The sequence below is a fragment of the Lepidochelys olivacea genome, assembly GCF_965140295.1.
Source record: "Lepidochelys olivacea isolate rLepOli2 genome assembly, chromosome: 10".
Taxonomy (NCBI): domain Eukaryota; kingdom Metazoa; phylum Chordata; order Testudines; family Cheloniidae; genus Lepidochelys; species Lepidochelys olivacea.
The window spans coordinates 4,039,551-4,059,017 of NC_140420.1; the positions used below are offsets into that span (position 1 = coordinate 4,039,551).

Below are 19,467 nucleotides of genomic sequence, written 5' to 3' on the forward strand. Positions count from 1 at the left end.
TAGCATAGACAAGGCCTGAAGCATTCAAGGCAGACATCCCTTTAACTTATTCACAGGCCTTTGACAGTTCATTCTTGTTTTCTCCAGATATTTATGATTGTGCTTGCTTGTGCTAAGCATTCCAGATGTGCAATGTGTCAGGGAAGGAAAAACAGACTTGAATTACCCGGTGCCTGAGCCTCTTGATATGACGTAGCCTCGCTATCCATTTTGATGGGTAAGTATCTGTAGGATTCGATCTGCTATGGTGAACCTGGGAAGCCATCTGATTCAAGGGAAAAGAAGTTTTAAACACAGCTCCCATGACAACAAGAGTAATACATTGTTTACACAACATAATTAGTCACTGAAGTTAACTCAGTCTGTGAAGTTCAGATGCTAAATCTGACTCGACTGGTTATTCAACTAAAAGAGCTCTCAGAGTTTAATTTCTTGGCCTAGTTGCATTAATTTCCCTGGGGTGGCAGAGCGTGATCCTAGCAGAGGCAACAGTCCTTAAAGAAAGCCCAGACAGTACTCACGTTGGCATGCAGGGCCATCTGGCGGGCTACAAATGGCAGGTTCTTATCCGAGACAATTTTAGCAACACTCGTGTCCACCAGCCCTTCCATGTCTATGTTAAAATGGAAAAGATTCAAAGATGGTCACTTTAAGAGGTGAAAAACCAGAACTAGCCAGTAATTATATGTACTGTGACGTGATACATTCAACTTCATGAGGATTTCCAGTATTAGAGTCAAGACAGTGAGAAATGGGAATACATTTTACTCTCCAATCAATTGCCTTGAAAGAAAGGTCTCCATAAAGCATTATAGCTTCTACTGTAACACTGCTCACGGCACAGGGGTGCAATACTCTGGGCCTTCCAAGCTGTGACTGCTCCACACAGAAGGCCTTTCCCAGGAACCCTAGTCACAATCCATTATTCCCCCAAAACACAGAGGCGGGGCAGAATATTCATAGCTGTTTCTCAGACTGGAAGGGGTTTCATTAGAGAAGTGCATTGTGGGAGGGGCGTGGGGTGTATGGTTGGCCTCTTGTTTATACATGCTCGGGATCCATGTGGGATCTAGTAAGGCTGCAAAAGACCCACACGCAGCCCTAAACAAGGGAGTAAGCCCTGAAACAGCTGTGACCCCCTCCAACTGATGTTCAAAAGAGCATTGCTCAGCTCCAGCTCTCAAGGGTCACTCACTGCACTGCTGGGAAAGAAGTTGAAGGGGGACGAGCCACCAGGATTTCTTCCTCCAACCTGCCAAAAAATGGTGTCACTATACCGGTGTGCAGAGCATAAGCCAAAATGGAGGCATTCCATTCACTGGCTGGGACGCCATGCATCCCCGTAACTAGAAGATAGTCTTATGGTCCAGTGGGGAAGAATTACTGATTGGATGCATCACCAAATACTAGGTGGTGACACAATTTTGGAGAATTTCCCCTAATGGGCTCCTCTAAAGGGAGCCAAAAAGCTTTTACTGAGAGTACAAATCACAGTTCAGGAAGGGTCTACCTAAGCTAGGTAAACTGGCAATATGGGATATGCTGTTACAGAAGAGGACTGGCTCAGAATACTTAGTCCTGCCTCAGGGCGGGGGACTGGATTAGATGACCTATATTGAGGTCTCTTCCAGTCCTACAGTTCTACGATTCTGAAGTTTTACCACCTGGAGACTTGTACAAACATTCCAATGAAGTTAAGGAAGTTGTCGTGCGAACCAGTAGAAACATTCTTCGAGAACTAACCCTACCTTTCCGACACTGTAACGTCACCAGGTTACAGTCATAGTCAAGCGGTGTGATTATAACATGCACAAAGTTGAACTGGCCCTAGGGAGGAAACAAAATATTGTAACACAGAAGCATAACTAACACTTACAGGCATATTTTACTGGAAACCATTTGACATCTACAGATGCAATCCACTGATGCAGTCTGAATACAGCAAGGTAAAAAGTCCCAATTCATAACCAAACAGTCTTTAGACCACTGGCGCCAGTTAGGAGGCTGGGGGAGGGGAAGCATTCCCCCCACCCCAGGCATTTGCACTCGCTAAAAGTTCCACAGGCCACGGAGCACTGCAGCCCAGGGTCCGACCACTTTTAAGCTGGGGTCCTGTACTAAATCAATACGGCTATTGGTGGAGTGGTCTGGAGCGTCACTTGGCTGTGTGGTTGCAATGCCACTAAACTATGACCTGGGTGCCCCTCCATGCAGACAGAGGGGCAGCAGAGCCAAATTTCAGGAAGTGGCGCTGTGACCTGGTGCATGGGTCGTCTGTTCCTGTACGGCGGAACAGACGGGAGTCTGCCAAGAACTTGACTCCTGGCGGCACAGAGAGGGGAAACTCCCTGCTGAAGGAGAACCAGGGTTCCTGTGGGGCGGGGAGGAGAGACCGACCAGGACTGGAATTTGCCCCCCACCAAAGAAATATCTGAACTGGAGCCACAGCTTTAGATAACACACAAAGATTAACAATTTTACAAAGAACCCATTGCTGACATGCAAGTGGAAAGTCCTGTTCATCTTTGGATGCTTTCCAGTGAGCTGCATCAGCCCAACAGATGTGTAATGAGTAGGGCCCCTCCAAATTCACGGCCATGAAAAACATGTCACGGACCGTGAAATCTGGTCTCCCCCCATGAAATCGGTCTTCTGTGTGCTTTTACCCTAGACTATACAGATTTCATGGCGGAAACCAGTGTTTCTCAAATAGGGGGTCCTGACCCAAAAGGGAGTTGCGGGGGGGTTCACAAGGTTATTTTGGTGGGGGGTCACAGTATGGCCACCCTTCCTTCTGCGCTGCCGTCAGAGCTGGGCGGCAGGAGAGCGGCAGCTAGTGGCCAGGTGCCCAGCTCTGAAGGCACAGAAGTAAGGGTGGCAACACCAGACCAAGCCACCCTGACTTCTACACTGCTGCCTTCAGAGCTGGGCAGCTGCAGAGTGATGGCGGCTGACCGAGGGCCCAGCTCTGCAGGCAGCAGGGCAGAAGTCAGGGTGGCGATCCCATCCCCGGACATCCTGACTTCTGTGCTGCTGCTGGCGGCGGCGGCTCTGCCTTCAGAGCTGGGCTCCCGGCCAGCAGCCGCCACTCTCCAATTACAACACTGTGAAATTTCAGATTTAAATAGCTGAAATTTGTGTGAAATTGACCAAAATGGACTGAGAATTTGGTAGGGTTCTATTTATAAGCAGACCCAAGTGTAAATTCTTGTACCTTTATCGTTCCCAATTTAAAGTCTTCACCAGAATCATTATAAACTATGGAAACAAAGTCATTCCCAAGGTGCCTCTTCTTGTCGCAGCGATATTTATCCAAATCCTTCGTGGGCATCAAAGTCGCAATGTGAAAAATGGCTGGGGGAAGGAGGGGGGGAAAAAAAAATCAAGCAAACAAAAATAAACTGGGATAGAAAATGGAAGATGCAACTAATAACTTTACTGCAGGCGATGCTGGAACAGACAGATTGATAGGGTATCTATGATCCTATAGCGGCAATGTTCTGTGTATGGCATTTGTCTGAAAGTCAAACTGACAGCTGAACTTTCATGTTGTGCTACTTTGACAAATCTGTCCTGATTTGTAAGAGCTGAACACGATCGGCCAGCCCCATTCTAGCTGCTTTGCACTGCCCGGGGGACATGTCAGAGTGCACAGAGCTGCAGACAATTTTGAGGCCGTGGAGAAGACCCTATGGGACTTCTGAAGCTGGTGCAACTTGGGAGCAGTCCTCAGTCTGCTCCCAGTTATATCGGGGCCAAAATGGCCAATCTGACCCATACGAGTTCGCCTTCTCAGATGTATTCCCTGTTACCCTACATTTATGAGCGCACACGTCCCAACATCCAAGAGAGATTTAAGGAAAAAGTCCTTTACAGCAATTTCTGTAGGGCCACAGCAGCATAGATGAGGAGAATCTGCTATGTACAGAAAGAATCAAGTACCTTAGACTTTTAAATGTATTTCTTTTCACTGCTGATTGCGTGTGATGCTGTGGTAACACCCAGTCATGAGATTAAGGTTGACAACAGCACTCAGCTTTAAATATTGTTCTTTAAAGAAACATCTGGCATGGTTTCGATGGTAGCAGATGGCTGCTATAATACATCATCTGGTTTCTGGTACTCTAGTGGCCCATAAAACAAGACTGATTTGACACAAGGACAGACATAAAACCATGTCTCATATGGTCTGTATGTTCAGAGTAAAAAGCGAGATTTTGTGTGTGTCAACCTCTCCCAAGCCATCAGTGCAGAAGATTAAACATATTAAACAACATGGAAAAGGAACCCAGACAGACTCAGGAAGCTAGTAGGAAATCCCTCTCTTTACCACACCCCAAAAACAGAAGCAATTTGGCACCACAGGGTAAAGTTTAAAGGTGTACAGACCCGCTGACTTGTGCATTAAGGCATCATTCCTGTCCCCCAAGAAGTGTAACCCTTTAATTGGGATGCCCTACCTTGCATAATGTCATCGTGCCAGCAGTAGGTAAACTGACCGTCCTCCCCACACACGTCCAGACCACCAAGGTAAATTTTATCAGGCTGACAATCTTTGAGTTCAATGAGCTTCCCTAAGCCAGTCAGAAACTCCGTGTATCTGTAGGAGCCATGTTCATTCGACAGAATAGCGATCTCATTGTTGCTCTAGAGAAAAAAATTGAGTGTCTCGTATGGGAGGTTCAAGTACTTACTGTTAAAATGTATTCACCTCCTTACACGTGCTGTGAACTGATTCCACGACTGGCAAGCAGAGCACAAGGGCAGACTCTGTACAGGCAGAACAGGTGGGTGACAAAAGTGTTCACTGAGTCTGGGCTGGGCTAGCAGAATATTTGCCTAAAGCCATCAAAGCTTCTAGAGCTGGCCACATGGAAGAAATGCCAATGTCACGAAGAGTCACTCGGAAATGGGGTTAGCAGAAGATACAGTGGACTAAGTGAAATATAAGCCCAGCTACTGTAAAGTTGCACAGTCGGTGCTTGTACAGCACTATGAACAAGTACAAAGGAGAAAGCTCAGGCCTTAAGGCGTTTTGCTATCGCTTGGGCACTCTCCGAATAAACTGGGAACCCACACCACAAAAAGAAGCTACTTTAAAATGGGTAGAAATTACTGCAGTTCAAGGGAAGCTGCTTGGCCTCTAGTGAAAGTTATACTTTACTACGTGTAAGAACTCACCTGTCCTTCTCCTACATAAAGCACGGCAATCTTGTGGGTATCATAGGAAGGAATTTGATCTAGGAGCTGCACCGAACTTTCAAATGTCTACAATTAAAACATGTTCACTGGTCATTTCTTTGAATGGCACTGATAAGCAGCCACACCATAGACCTTGAGAGCATATGTAGTGAGAGATTCCTGATCTCCACATAATTCCTTGATAAACTTCATAAACTTAAGGTATTTACCACAGAAAGGCACATATAATATTAGCGTCTGACTGATACAAATAAAGTGTTTAATAGGGTATATTATTCCCTTTTCTGTTTTTTATGTTTCATATTAATTTAATCTCCTGACAACTGAATGTATCTGAAGCACCAGCCATGAAAACTGATAGACTCTTCTTATACCGTGTTTAACTCTAAGCATAGAGAACTCACTGCAGGGTCAGCTGTAGAAAACACTTTTCTGGATAATACTGTCACACAGAACAGTACTTCAGCGGGGAGATGGACAAATAATGGGTGAGCTAGTTTGCTACTTGGACCAAGGAAATGACAACCCAAACTCATATTTTACTAGTACGTTCTCTACGCTTTGTGCCATCTCCACAGAGTTGTACTTCCCCACAGAACACTGGTTTTATTCTGATCTATTTCTGAGACGGATAACTCCCCTTGGCCAGTCCCAGTCTGTCATATTGGTCACCACCAATTGTTTAGCCACCTTCTCCAACACACATTGCCCAATTTCACCCGGTGCTGTTACCACCAAAGCAACAACACACCTACTTGTTTGGAAGCTAGTACAAGGGAGCAAAAACCCTGCCCTTGGAGACCAAGTGTACTGCTTGGCAAGCAAATTGGTTGCTGTTGGCTCTAGGAGTGGGAACTGAGCCATCTCATCACAGCAGTACATAAGCATTGTGAGAAATAGGGAGGGGAGGGAAATCACAATCCACAATTACAAACAAGGGTCATCAGTTCATCAGGGATACCCAAGATTTTACATCTCCAGCAGCCGGGCCATTAAGGGACCACCCATAACTGCCACTATCCAGCCTCTTAATTCGTTAATTAGTATATATTTAGATTTTTAAAAGCGAGTGTGATTAAAGCAATCATTCCAAGTGTTCATACTTAAAACATTGCCTACCTCATTTGGCAACAAAAGGGGCTTGTTGGATTCATCTCCAAAGAACGGGGAGTGGTATAACTGTAAAAACACAAAGCTAAAGAGAGAAATTAAATCCCGTTACCCTACAAGAAAGCCCCCGTCTATCTGCGCTTTACGAGAGGTCTGAGATCAGCTGCTCACAGTGCAGAATCCCTCCTTTGATGGCACGGCAGGTATTTCCTCCGCCTACAGTTTCTGAATATGCACACGCTGTACCATAAAATCAAATAGCTCAATAATGGCAGCAGCATGACTTCCCTACACCAGCAAGGGCACTGGATCTTTATGAAACACAAAGGAGTGGAAATCAAATCCTATCTCACGGCCATTGTTTTATTTTGGATCTAGAAGATTAATGAATTCTCTTAGGCTCTGGACTCCTCTAAATATTTCACAAATTAATATACTACCAGCAAGGTTAAGATCTTCAAATTAGAGCTCTGGGATACTACTAGGCTCAAACAACCAATCTAATTTACTTTTCCCCCCACTCTTCATGCGGTGTACCATTTTGCATTTCACTCATCTCGGACGGAGAGACTGCTCTGGTTCACTGGTTTATAGTTAAATTGCTTTCTAGCTCTTCTGCATTCAAATTGCACGTGTGTTTTGATTTCAAATGGGGAGGATTGTTAATCCAAATTAATTGTTTTTAGAAACCAAAAAAAAAAGGTTTAGAAATTGTTGAGATGTTTGCCACATTTCTTTTTGCCCAAAATTCAGGTTACAGGTGCTAAAACATGGATTAAATTATAGGAAGTTACACCTCCTGTCTGTTCAGTTTTAGGTTTTGTAAGATCCAGAAAACCTCATGTGTTGCATTTAAACAAATTTAGCTAAACCTCTAAAAAAATCTTAGTTCTAAGACACGAGTTAAAATGAAGTTTATATCTGGAAACACCATAAGCGCTTTTTAGGCACCCCCCGCAGCTAGCTACCCACCTTGGGTTTATTCCAGGTACCTTCTCGGCATTGGAGGCTGCTGTCCGGCTCTTGAAGGCATCTCTCTCTATCCTTTTGCCCCTCCTCGAAGGGGCTGAATCCGAGATGGTGTACCCTCTAGGACGGTGGCCGCTGGGTGAGCGGGGAGAGGAAGAAGGGACGCTGCAATCCAGTCTGGCTGTACCCGTTAGTCCAGCGTCATCCCCTTTGCTCAGCCAGCTATTGGCCCCTTCTCCTTCAAGGTTCCCAGACTGAGATTTCGATTTCAGTTCTGTGCTCAGCCTTCCAGTTGCTTCTTTAGTGTTTGTGTCTTTGAGGACTTCCTGCAGCGTCTGAAGCTCAGGGGAAGAGCTGGATTTGCTGAGTGGCTGGGAAGGCTGGAAGGAGAGCTCTTCCAGAGTCCTGCCATCCTCCGAAGGGATGACCCTGCTGATAGGAATTCCGCCGGCCACCAGTTCGTCGGATTTCAGAGATTTCTCTTCTTGACTAGATGTTGAAGAGGACTTAAAGAAAAAGTCAAAGAAAAGCTGTTTTTCTGAGTAGCACCTTGACAAAACCCGCAAGAGAACACGAATGGGAAAGACACCAGTGGACAGGGAGACATTGCCACCACTAAATACACTATACTAAAGTATTACTGCTTCAATATAGGCAGATATGGCTTAATTACCAGAAGGACAGAAGCCTAAGCCCTGAGCCCATATGCATGCAGTTACCATTTCTCCTGTGTGCGCAAATGGCCAGCAAGGCCTTAGATTGACCATCTGAGCCCACAAGCATAACTGCATGTGCAATCTACCCAAGTTCAAAGCCTTTTGCTATAGTTAAAACAATAAAAAGTGCAAATGGAGAACACATACAAATCTGCAGTGTATATTAAAGCTCCTTCTCTGGCTTGAGACAGAAAAGTTATTTGACTGGTATTCAGCCGGCTGCATGACAGCCTTACCCTGCTGTAAGCCTTGTGTGGTTTGCTGAACTTCTCCTCAGCCAGGGCTTGCTCAGAGCACACAGCCTTAAAGTCTTCAAACTCTTGAGATGCCAGGGAATCAGTTTCTTTTAAATCCACTTCCAATTGGCTCCCCTCTTCCAGAACTACCGCTGATTCTACCAAGACACAAACAGAGTAACTGAGGCATGTAGAGAGGAGTGGAACGATGGGGCCCCATCCTTTCCTCTGAAGTACCAGCCTTTTCCCTACTAGGATTTTAGTGGAAGGCCATATTCAATGTGTGGTATAACATATATCTTTGATCACAGAGTGTGGACTTTAATGGCACACCAGACTTGCTAGAGGTCTCCCCTTCACACAGAATAATTGGTCGACTTACCCTCATACCAAAGGGTTGTACAACTGCTTTGTCACACTAAGCGCAGTGCTGCCAAACTGTTACTAATGGACACATAATGGAAAGATAGTGGAGAAAATGGATCCTTGCGCATATTAATACTCAGGTATCAGGACAGACAGTAACTAGAGAGATGTAAGGAAGTGCAAGACTAGCATTAAAGTTTGTTATTAAACAGGCAACGAAAACATAAGTTCTATGCAACTGTGGAAAAGAATAAGCCTTGTATATAACAAATGCTCTCGTGCCTTAAACGGAGGAGGAGACAAGAAAATTCATTAGAAGTCATTTACTTGCATTTTGACAGTTTTCTCAGTATGCTTCAGTAGAAGTTAACCAGTATAGCCTATGCTTTATTAAAGGACAGGAGGACATCATTAATGCATGTATTGCAGCAATATTGGAAAGTCTGCATGTGGTTTCCAATCAGACAAATAGCTAATTAAACAGACCAGACTGAAAGAAAGCTCCGTGTAAGCGCTGTGTATGGCGAAGAGGTTAGTGGAAGGGGTAACCAAGTGTCTACTGTAAGACACAGTAACCCTGAACACAGGAATGCGTTTGACTGAAGACTTCTGTTTGCCTTGTTTTTTTTGTCCTGAGGAAAAGGCTGAAGTACAGGAGGCTTCCCATTACGTACACACAGAATTGGAAGACCAATCTGGAAGGCTAAGATTTGTTTTCCAAAGTAAAATAAAAAAAAAAATTTTTTAGCACACGCGCGCACACACAAAAAATCAGCAAAAAAAAAAGTCACTAAAGCAGCTTTTCCTAGATTGATTTCAGCTCGCAGGACCAAAGTTATTTCAAGAAGCAATTAAGAATTAGCATTGCACACACATACTTTCTAAAAACGTGCTGATCTGGTTAGCTGTCCAAGCCAGAACACACCTGCACATACTCTGGGGTTTTGACTTCCCTAGTTCTAACATTACTGCCAATTTTGCTGGTGTTTTTAAATAATTTGAATGTTCAGTAATTGCACTGTAAGGGGAAGTAGGATAATATGAGCAAAGCAGAGGACCATAGGAGAGTAATGTACTGCAACATCTGTGTGTCACTTTAATAGCATTGTGCCAATACAGTAATCCACAGTTATGAATAACCAGCTATTCCACATAGGATTTTCCACTGAAGGAAGGTGGCATTTAATTCACCTAATTAAGCACTGCAGACCAAATGCAATGCAACTGCTGTGTTTAGAGGTATCCATTTTGATTACCATCTACAGATCTGATATATTTAGGAAATAGATTATAGCCCCAAAGCAAGAGGAAGATTTTACACAGCTACTGAATTTACAGAAAGCTACAATTTGTTATATATTTCTCCTTGAAATAGATTTTGGTTTTTGTTTTTAAAAAAACCTTGTAACCAGCAATTATACTGTCGTTTCAAACTTAAACTTTCTAACCAGCTTCTCTTTTCAGATTCTTTTCCCACGGCCAGTTTTGGTTGACTACTCAGGGCAATGAGAAGCACTGGGATTTCACTTGTCTAGAGTTATATATGCAGCATTGCAGGAGCTATTCCTAGAAGGGGGAAGCTTCTGAATTAATAAACAGAATTACAAGATCTAACTTCAAAGTTAGGAAACTCAGATCTTTTATGATGTCACTCTATAGTCTAAATCTCATGAGCTATGACCTCACTCCACCCAAAAAAGGGTTGCATTAAAGTTACTCATGCTTGCAAATGTCGTATCTGGCTTGGACTTCTTCATGCTAGTCAAGATCCCATTCGTCGAAGGTAATGAGACCAGCAGGGACAAACAGGAAACATGGCAGGGTGATGAGGTATGAGGGAGACAGTTTCTATGAATCAGAGGTGTTCTTCTATGGCAAAATTTTTTTTCCTTAAAGAGATATATATACCTGCCCAGGATATGCTCCTGTGCAACTTTCCTTGACAACTGGACTGGTACATGGAAGAGAAAGAAGCCACTGCAAAGGGAAATCAAGTGAGCAGCTACATCAAAAGGAAGGAGAGACTATATGAAAAAATTAAAAAGCACAGAGTTTAATGTAACCAGGAGCCTATTTAAAAAATAAAATAAAAGCGAAGAACAAGCTGGAAAAGTCTCACTAGATGTAAAAAGGGAAAAAACTTAAGGGTCGAGGGTCTCATTGACACAAATAAAGAGGCATAAACATATTCAAACAATCAGACTCAGAAATTGTTCTCTGGGAGAAACGGAATTTCTGATTTGTTATTTTAAATCTACAAGAGGGGTCAACTTTACCAGAGTCCCAGCACAAGCAAGAAATGAGCCCAGACAGCCAGTTATTTTGCAGGTGTCATTTAAGTATTTAGGAGAATTTAAACAGCAGGATATGGATAAAGGTTCACACAGGGAGAGATTTAGCCTCTTTAAAAAGAATATATACATGGGCATTACAATCTCAACACTTCTTAAATATAGGTCTTTGTGCCAATTGATTATGGTAAGTTTGTAGTAAGACATCAGCTGAACATGAATATGGCTGAAACAATTCACTGCACATTCAAAACTCTGTGTGAGTGGCAGTCAACAAGCGGGTCTCAAGTTGGCTGCTTTTAGCTTTTCCAAACTGATCAGGCAGCATTTGTCTATACACCAGAACTTGCAGGAGTTCATACAAATCAAAGAGCCTGCTGGAGCGGAGGAGTGTTTAAAAAAATATAAAAAATTCACCATTCAATTTTGCCTTCCAGTTTTAACTGCCTGGGTTTTTGCATGCACATGTTTTGAAGGAATAAAATCAGATCCTGCATAGGCAAGGTTTAATAGCGAAGCTGAACCCGGAAATAGGCACTTTTACTGGGCTCCCAGACAACCTGCACTATGGCTGACGCCACCATACAGTCTTGTCTGCTGCTAACAGTGGGTCAGTCTCAGAGTTCTAAGCAGCACGCCCATTAGATTTGCTCTGAACAGGGTTAGCTTGAAATGCCAGCAGTCAGTCGACGTTAGGAATCCTGATATTAGTAACACCCGGGGAGCTGTACCAGAGCTAGCAGCAGTGTAAAGCAGGCCCAAAGCCTCCTTGGTGCAGAGAAGTGGATGTTTAAAAAGCCTACCGCCCGAAAGTCAAATGAATAAAACACTCAGGACTCAAGACAGAAGTCATCGCAGAGGCAAACACCCCGGCTATTAACGTGATGTGCGCTCTGCCACATCATCCTGAAGACACTTGAGAAAAAGAGCAGCAATGGCTCCTCAGAGGGAGGGTTTGTAGTAGGCCATTATCTTAGTAACCACTGCCCAATGGAAAAAAATCTATGCAAGAGGTAAAGAAAAACATGAATGCTGGAGAAGATCCATCCAGACACACGGACAAGCTTTGGCTCAACCTTAAAACAAGCAGTAGACCAAAAAATAGGCTCTGGTCAATTTCAGTCAGGACACATTTAGCTTGAGACCACTACAAAATAGCTCCCTTTTAGGAATAAGGGGTGCCTAAGGAAAGGGATTACCTCACTTCTAATATGCCATGGGAGATCAGGAACGGCTTACTTTACTGAATACTAAGCTCACGAGGAGAGCTAAGCCCTCCCGATCATGACCTTATTTTCTACCTTGAACTACTAGATTTGCAGCAACTCACAGTTGAAGACTGCTGCAGTCTCACCACGTTTTATACAAGCGAGTGCCGGCTCTCTGGGACATGCTACATTCATCTCTCACCTGTATTGGAACGCTGCAGAAGAGATGGTTTGGATGTCCCGGTGACCAAGCTGGAGGAAGGGACTGAGAGGGACTTGTACAAAGCTGTCTCTCTGTGCTCCTTAAATCGCTCTGCAGCCATAAGCGCGTTGGATAGCTCCTGCAGCGGCATGTTGTTTATATCTGACGAAAAGGGGCTGAGCGGGTTCTCCAGGCTCATTAACCAGCTTGTGTTACCTGGAAGGGAGGGGAACGGTCAGGAAAGTTAGATATTCTCTCCTTTTGGAGACAGAAAGTTCAAATTGCCGAACTCAGCATCATCAACAGCCCTGGGACTTGCAGATAAAAGTTAGGCTGAGTAGTTCTAGGGTTTTCTTGACAGTTAGCTGCTGATTTGGTTAATTTCACATTTTAAAGGAGAATCAGTCCCCAGTGCCGCATGCTTCTCTCCTCCCCAAAACTCTTTAGTCCTGATGTTTTAGCTCAAAGCCGGCTCCCTAAAGGTTTTCAACTGCTGGAGTATTTTAATTAATCATAGAAGGCAATTTTAAATGATTCTCTCACAAGAGAGCTTCAAGCTGAAATATGCAAGTCTTGCTTTCACGTGGCTTCTGGAATGTATTGATGTCCAGGAATTTTGGGATTACCCTGGTTTTTTAACCTTCATACCCTCAACACCATTGCTACTCCTTCACAAACAGCAGTCATGCACTAAGTTATTACCCCAGCAATGGGCCTTGTTCACACTTTGGAAATTAGATGTGTAAGAAGGAAAGCAGCGGCGCTCAGAAATGGCAGTACCGTAATGAATAGATAATTGAGTGCCAACACAATGCCCATACGGATCAGTGCAGCAGGATTTAGTTTACATAAGGATTTTAATCTTCTCATGGGAGCGTCTTAAAACTTTGCATCATTAAAAGGTGCAATTTCCAAAGACCTGGCTGACAAATTAAACATTAAGAACAGAGAGGTTAAGCAGCATGGAAGAATTCCATTTACATTTAATGACATGGATATTTTTTCTATATGATCCCAATTTCTTAGTAAGCCACAGCTCAGAAGCCCCTTTGTGCAGCTGGTTAAGGAGTACCTGTGGGCCTCCGGACTAATACTTCTGCCCAGCCCTGTGTCAGCAGTGGGACATATGCAGCCAGGTTTGTTTTTTCTTTCTGCAGAGGAGCATGGCCACCAGGAGTGGCCTTCTCTGTTCGAGGTGCAGAACCAGCAGGACTCCGTAACCCCTGGGGGGCTGAGCTGTCTAAAGCACCAACACGTAAGGCATGACCACCTGGCAAAACAAAAGACATGGAGGGTAAGAAAGGAGGAACCCAGGAGCTCAGTTCAGAGAGACAACCGGACTCAGTGCCAAGAAAACAGGTAATAAATAGACTCATAGACATTAAGGTCAGAAGGGACCATTAGGATCATCTAGTCTGACCTCCTGCACAATGCAGGTCACAGAATCTCACCCACCCACTCCTGCAATAAACCTCTCACCTATGTCTGAGCTATTGAAGTCCTCAAATCATGGTTTAAAGACTTCAAGGTGAAGAGAATCCTCCAGCAAGTGACCCGTGCCCCACGCTGCAGAGGAAGGCGAAAAACTCTCAGGGCCTCCTCCAATCTGCCCTGGAGGAAAATTCCTTCCTGACCCAATAGTTCTGTGCACTTTGATAGCATCTTTGATCCCTATATCTCACATGAATGAACTGTAAATTGTGCTGAAAACCTGGCAGAAGTATACATTGGACTCTTAAGCCAGGGGGATTGGCTACTAGAGATGGCTTTACTGCAGGTTTCACCATACAAACAACCGCTAAGACCAGCAGGCAGAAATCAACCATTCAGGAAGCCAGCATTCATTGCTTCTACTCATTCTAGTTCTTTATACTAAGTACGGGGTCCTGTGATCAGACCACTCTTTTCTTTTTACATGGCCTAAGTTTAGGTCTGAGACTGGACACACAGATCAGACTTGCCCAATAATGGTTGCAAGTCTCCAAGGACAGAAACGTGCAGAGACTGCTTACCAGACATTGACCTGACTCTGTTGCGAGATCCTCTGCACACCTGCTGGCCAGCTTGAGATTCCAGCTTTGCTGGAGCTTCTTTAGTTTGTCTCACTTGCAAAACAGGGTCTGAACTAAGGCAGGGGAGGGAGGGGAAAAAGAAGGATAACTAGTAATGTATATTCCTGTTTTTGTGTCTTTTTGTAACTTAAAGTTTTGCCTAGAGGGACACTCTATGTTTTGAATCTGATTACCCTATAAAGTATTTACAATCCTGATGTTACAGAGGTGATTCTTTTACTTTTTCTTCAATTAAAATTCTTCTTCTAAGAACCTGATTGCTTTTTCACTGTTCTTAAGATCCCAGGGTTTGGGTCTGTGTTCACCTATGCAAATTGGTGAGGATTTTTATCAACCCTTCCCCAGGAAAGGGGGTGTAGGGTTTGAGGAGGATTTTGGGGGGAAAGACGTTTCCAAGCGGGCTCTTTCCCGGTTATATATTTGTTAGACGCTTGGTGGTGGCAGCAATGAAGTCCAAGGGCAAAAGGTAAAATAGTTTGTACCTTGGGGAAGTTTTAACCTAAGCTGGTAAAAATAAGCTTAGGGGGTTTTCATGCAGGTCCCCACATCTTACCCTAGAGTTCAGAGTGGGGATGAAGTGAGCTGTAGCTCACGAAAGCTTATGCTCAGATAAATTTGTTTGTCTCTAAGGTGCCACAAGTCCTCCTTTTCTTTTTGTGAATACAGACTAACACGGCTGCTACTCTGAAACTAGTAACACAGTGGGTTATAATTCATACCAGACAAACAAATGTGATCATTCCTTTTATTTACAAAACAGTACCTTCAAATCAGTTCTAACACAATGGTTTTTAACTGGCTTCATTAGGGAAAAGAATGTTAAAATCAGAGTGACGTTTACCTTGACTCTGTACTGCTCTGGAGCTCTCCAGAGTCAAGGCCCAACAATGACCGTGTCCCTGTTCCAACACTTGTCGTGATAGTCACTAGCTTGTTACCAACCAGCCACGTCTTCGTCCTTCCCCCAGCCAAGAGGAACTCTCCCACAGGAGACCTAGAAATACAGTCTGGAGTGAATACAACTCACATATGTCGCCCAACACCAGCGATTCAGCCGGGAAGTTATTTTCTGCATTGGGGTTGAAAAAATTCCTGCTCTTTCTGCATTTATATGATGACATTTCTTGCAAGCTGCACCAAGGTAAAACTGGTAAAGCATAAAAATTCTCCATCAGGATGAAGGACACGCTGCCTCCAATATCAGTTACTTCTCTGGCTTCTAGACAGCATTGCAAATTTATTCCTGGCCTCGATGCAGCTGATCCCTGCTGCACAACTCCTTCCAGGATACCAAATTAGACTAAAACTTCAGTGTTTCCAATTTGTGCAGCACCTTTCATCCTGAAGGATCCCCAAACACAACACACACAGACACACAGTCTCTGATGGGAAGGAATATAGTCATCTGGCAAACTGCATTACATTGTGGGAGGTGAGGAGGGTGAAATTTAGCCCACGTACTGGAAGCAAGCCTCTGCTCATAGGAAAAGTGCTTTAGGTGTCTTCAAAAACCACACAGAGCAGAAAGGTTGTTAAAGGTTTCATGCAAAAAGACTGAACAGTTTTCAATGTATCTACTCTGGAAAGGCTCAATGCTGAGGCAGTCCTGACAGGATTTGATCCACGGCGCTAGGGCAGTTTTGTGTTGCCAAACTTCATGCTAAGTCAATGTGTTGGATCATATTAAAGAAGTTCTGTATTAAAATCACAAATGAGTTTGATTCCCCATAGTTTAAATTCCAATGTATTACTAATTAAGAGGTCTCTTGGTTTTTGGTACTGTTTCTCTCCCTGTGTGTGTGAAACTTGCAAGCTGCTAATTGCGTTAGCACATTCTAAGACAGAGTCTGTTCTCAAAGCAATTCACACAGAGAGAGACTCAAAGCAATACTCTGTAACAACAGAAACAGCACCCAGAGACTCTCCGCCCTTTTGTTGTATTAACAATTGTGATTAAAACAGAGATAGAGGATGTATGTGGATGGATGCTTAGTGTGGATAATAACTGAATGATCAGGGAGGTGCCAGCCTAAGAATCCAGTGTCCATCGGCTGAAGAAGGTGTCAAGTGGAAATAACCAGAGGACCCCCGGTGGGCAGACTGGAATCCACACAACAGCCTCAAGAATGGGAGAACCAAAAAACAAGATAACATCTGGCAGCACGGAGCTGTCAGGAATGTGCTATCTGTCAGCAACAGCATGATGAAGCAATTCCCATAGACTGGCATAAGAAGAAACTCCTATAAAAATGGACTTTAGAAAGTGAGAACTTTGGGGGGTCCGATTCTGCAAACCAACTTCCAGGAGCATCAGATGAGCATCTGAAAAGGCCCTGCTCCCTCCTCATGTCCAGGCCACCTGGCCAGTGGCTTGGCATGAGCAACTCTAAGGCTGGTAACTATGATAACAACCTTGCAGAACCGCTGTGTGTGTGTGTGTATGAATGAATGTGTGAATAAATATGAGATTGAATGGAATGTTATAACTATAACTAACTCCTTACTATGATTCTTTCTGTATTCACAATAAATGTGGTATTTTGCCTTTTCCCCTTTAATAAGATCCTGCTGGTTTTTAATTTATTGGTATAACAAATGAAGGTTTTAGCCAGAGGGGATGGGTTAAGCATATGAGACTTGCTGTGCTCATAAGAACCTGAAATTTGATCCAGCAATTTCCTGCTGATGAAGCGAGACGTACCTTTAGGCCAAAGAATAGCTAATTCCATAACAAGTAACTAACTCCCACCTCTTGGGCACCGCAGTGAAATTTGAAAAGACGTATCGGGCCATCATATCCAGACAGGTCTCTGTGAGTTCCAAGTGGAGGTTTTTTAAGTTGTCATCAGCCTGAGCCATCGAATTCTCATCTGCAGAGCCCAGGCTTGAACTAGTGATGGATGTCTGTATCCTACTGAGAGATGGAGTTTAGAGTGTGTCAAGTTACACTGCAAAACAGAGACAGTATGTCATCTGATCAGCACTAAGCCACGGAGCAATCTGCAATACATGCACATGCCACAATAGGTTTGACTATGTCCACACATATCAAACCCAGGGCTCCTCAGAATCATTCTCAAATCACCAATATTATATAGTCATTGAAGATGACAGCTATGTCACCCCAGAACTGGCAGCTCCTCTTAAGAAAAAAATGGAAGTATGGCTGACATTTGTGCAATTTGAGCAGGGTCAGCTTTAGGAGGGATGTGGTGCAGAACAGCAAGGCAAACAGTAGCGTTACATATATTGATTTTAAATTGCAGAAATAAAATTCAGAGTTATGTAAAATCTAGCTAAACCAGTGGCAAAAAAAATTGAACTTTGCACACAATTAGTACATTGATATAAAGCAATTATGTCTTCAAGTAATTGTATTTTAAGCAATGCAATTTTGAAACAATTGCAATAGCAGGCTGTGTTACAGAACTTGTTATAAGGAATACCTCTAACAGTCATTTGCAAAAAGATTTGGCTGCATCTCAGCTGGGTTTATATTATGCAGCAACTTCTTTGGTATTATTAGATACTAATTATTTAAATATTTTGTTACCTATAATTTAAATATAAATAGAGGGACATTAGATTTTGAAGCGTCAGATGCATTTTTCACAATAGTTACTTCTACGTCCCTCCCCCCAAAACATGTTATCAAAAACAGAAAATATTTGCAATGCAATTCCAGTGACAGTACGATGCTTATTTCCTGTAGCCTAATAACATTCATTTTCAGATAAAGAAACTTCTAGCCATCATATTCGTAGCCAGCAATTTAATATTCAAGGGACAAATTCAGAAACAGGAGAAAAGGATTTACAATTTTAAAAAGATGTGATATGGCCAAATCAAGAGTCAACGACCAAACTATTTTCTTTGGTCATGAAAACATTAACCGTTTTGTAAGGCCTGCCCTTCACTGTTTTGCCCCTTAGATACAATATCTTGTAATTTATCTTAGATAAATTAATGCATTGATGGTGAGTTGCTTTATATCAACAGACTTCTGTGTGCCTTTTTCCCAGCAATAATCATATGAACCATTCTCTCCGCCTTGCAGGGAAAGTTTGCACACAATCCTAGCAGAAAACTGTGACATTCGTGCTTCAAGTTGCCTTTGGAAGGCTGTAATTTAAAAGCCGTTTAACAAAGACTCAAACCTGCACAGAATGCAACCTTTTTATCCTTAATCTTTACTCTGCAATAAAAGAAGCTTTCATGAACAGAGCACCACTAAATCGAAGCACAGGGCAATGTAACGCCACCACAACCGGCATCGGTAAACCACAGGACCTCCGTGAAGCTTTTCCAAAGCATATTTTGTAGACAGGACCCGATTTCTATTTTCTGAAGGTCATGCAAGCATCCCACATGCAAGCCCACCCTGACCCCACCCACCCTTGCAGCAAAGTTTCCAAGTGCAGATTCGCTCTTGGATTCTCCCCCTTTAAGGTGCCACTACCTGCAGACCACATGTTCTGACACACTGATGCTGCGGGATCGGAAGGCATCAACTGCAGAGGGTTCTTTCAGCTCTTTCACTGGAGGAGAGTTATTCAAGCCTTGCCTTGCATTTTTGGCTATTCTTAAACTACTAGGTGAAGAAGCACCAAACCCCGAAAGAGGTGTAATTGCACAGGTCACAGGAAGGGAAGAAATCATTGTAGGGATGGAGGTTGAAAGGTCACAGGTCACAGGGTCAATATTGGGGAATCCCAGAGGGTGATGTAAAACAAAAACAAAAAAATGTCAAAAAGGAAAAATTAAAACATAAAACCAGGCAGAGCTGAAAGCATAAAAATCACTTTTGAAAACAAGATTTTAACAAACACTACAAACAAATGAAATTAGTACGAACAAAAACTGATGTAAATGATAGTTGGAATACTACGCTGCACTGAGGAAGAGAAAATAGGTTTTCACTCAGATTTGGTATCAAGGTTTCTCCAGTCTGAAGAGCTGGGCTTGTTTCAACTTCCCATTTTGTTACTCTAACCAGGGGCTCTCCTGCATTATTATCACCGTTAAATAAGACTTGTATAGAGACTTTATCCTGAGATCTCAAAGTGCTTTTCAAACAGTAAGCCTCAAAATATCC

At 43.3% G+C, this 19,467-nt stretch overlaps 1 protein-coding gene across 8 annotated transcripts in view; it reads right to left on the bottom strand.

Moving 5' to 3' along the window:
* TSC2 (TSC complex subunit 2) overlaps nt 1-19,467 on the bottom strand; it is a 44,025-nt gene that overhangs the window by 2,363 nt on the left and 22,195 nt on the right. For 3 of the 8 annotated variants that reach the window (XM_084640632.1, XM_084640638.1, XM_084640639.1), the window contains 15 exons: nt 18,832-18,963; nt 17,122-17,286; nt 15,214-15,366; nt 14,313-14,425; nt 13,373-13,570; nt 12,301-12,516; nt 8,234-8,391; nt 7,285-7,787; nt 6,322-6,397; nt 5,182-5,268; nt 4,461-4,647; nt 3,215-3,354; nt 1,749-1,827; nt 522-613; nt 167-265 (listed from right to left, as the gene is read on the bottom strand). In XM_084640632.1, the coding sequence (XP_084496758.1) occupies nt 167-265; nt 522-613; nt 1,749-1,827; nt 3,215-3,354; nt 4,461-4,647; nt 5,182-5,268; nt 6,322-6,397; nt 7,285-7,787; nt 8,234-8,391; nt 12,301-12,516; nt 13,373-13,570; nt 14,313-14,425; nt 15,214-15,366; nt 17,122-17,286; nt 18,832-18,963 (2,398 nt within the window). The remainder of the gene's footprint in view (nt 1-166; nt 266-521; nt 614-1,748; nt 1,828-3,214; nt 3,355-4,460; nt 4,648-5,181; nt 5,269-6,321; nt 6,398-7,284; nt 7,788-8,233; nt 8,392-12,300; nt 12,517-13,372; nt 13,571-14,312; nt 14,426-15,213; nt 15,367-17,121; nt 17,287-18,831; nt 18,964-19,467) is intronic. The other 5 variants (XM_084640635.1, XM_084640633.1, XM_084640634.1 and 2 more) reach the window with 5 other exon arrangements.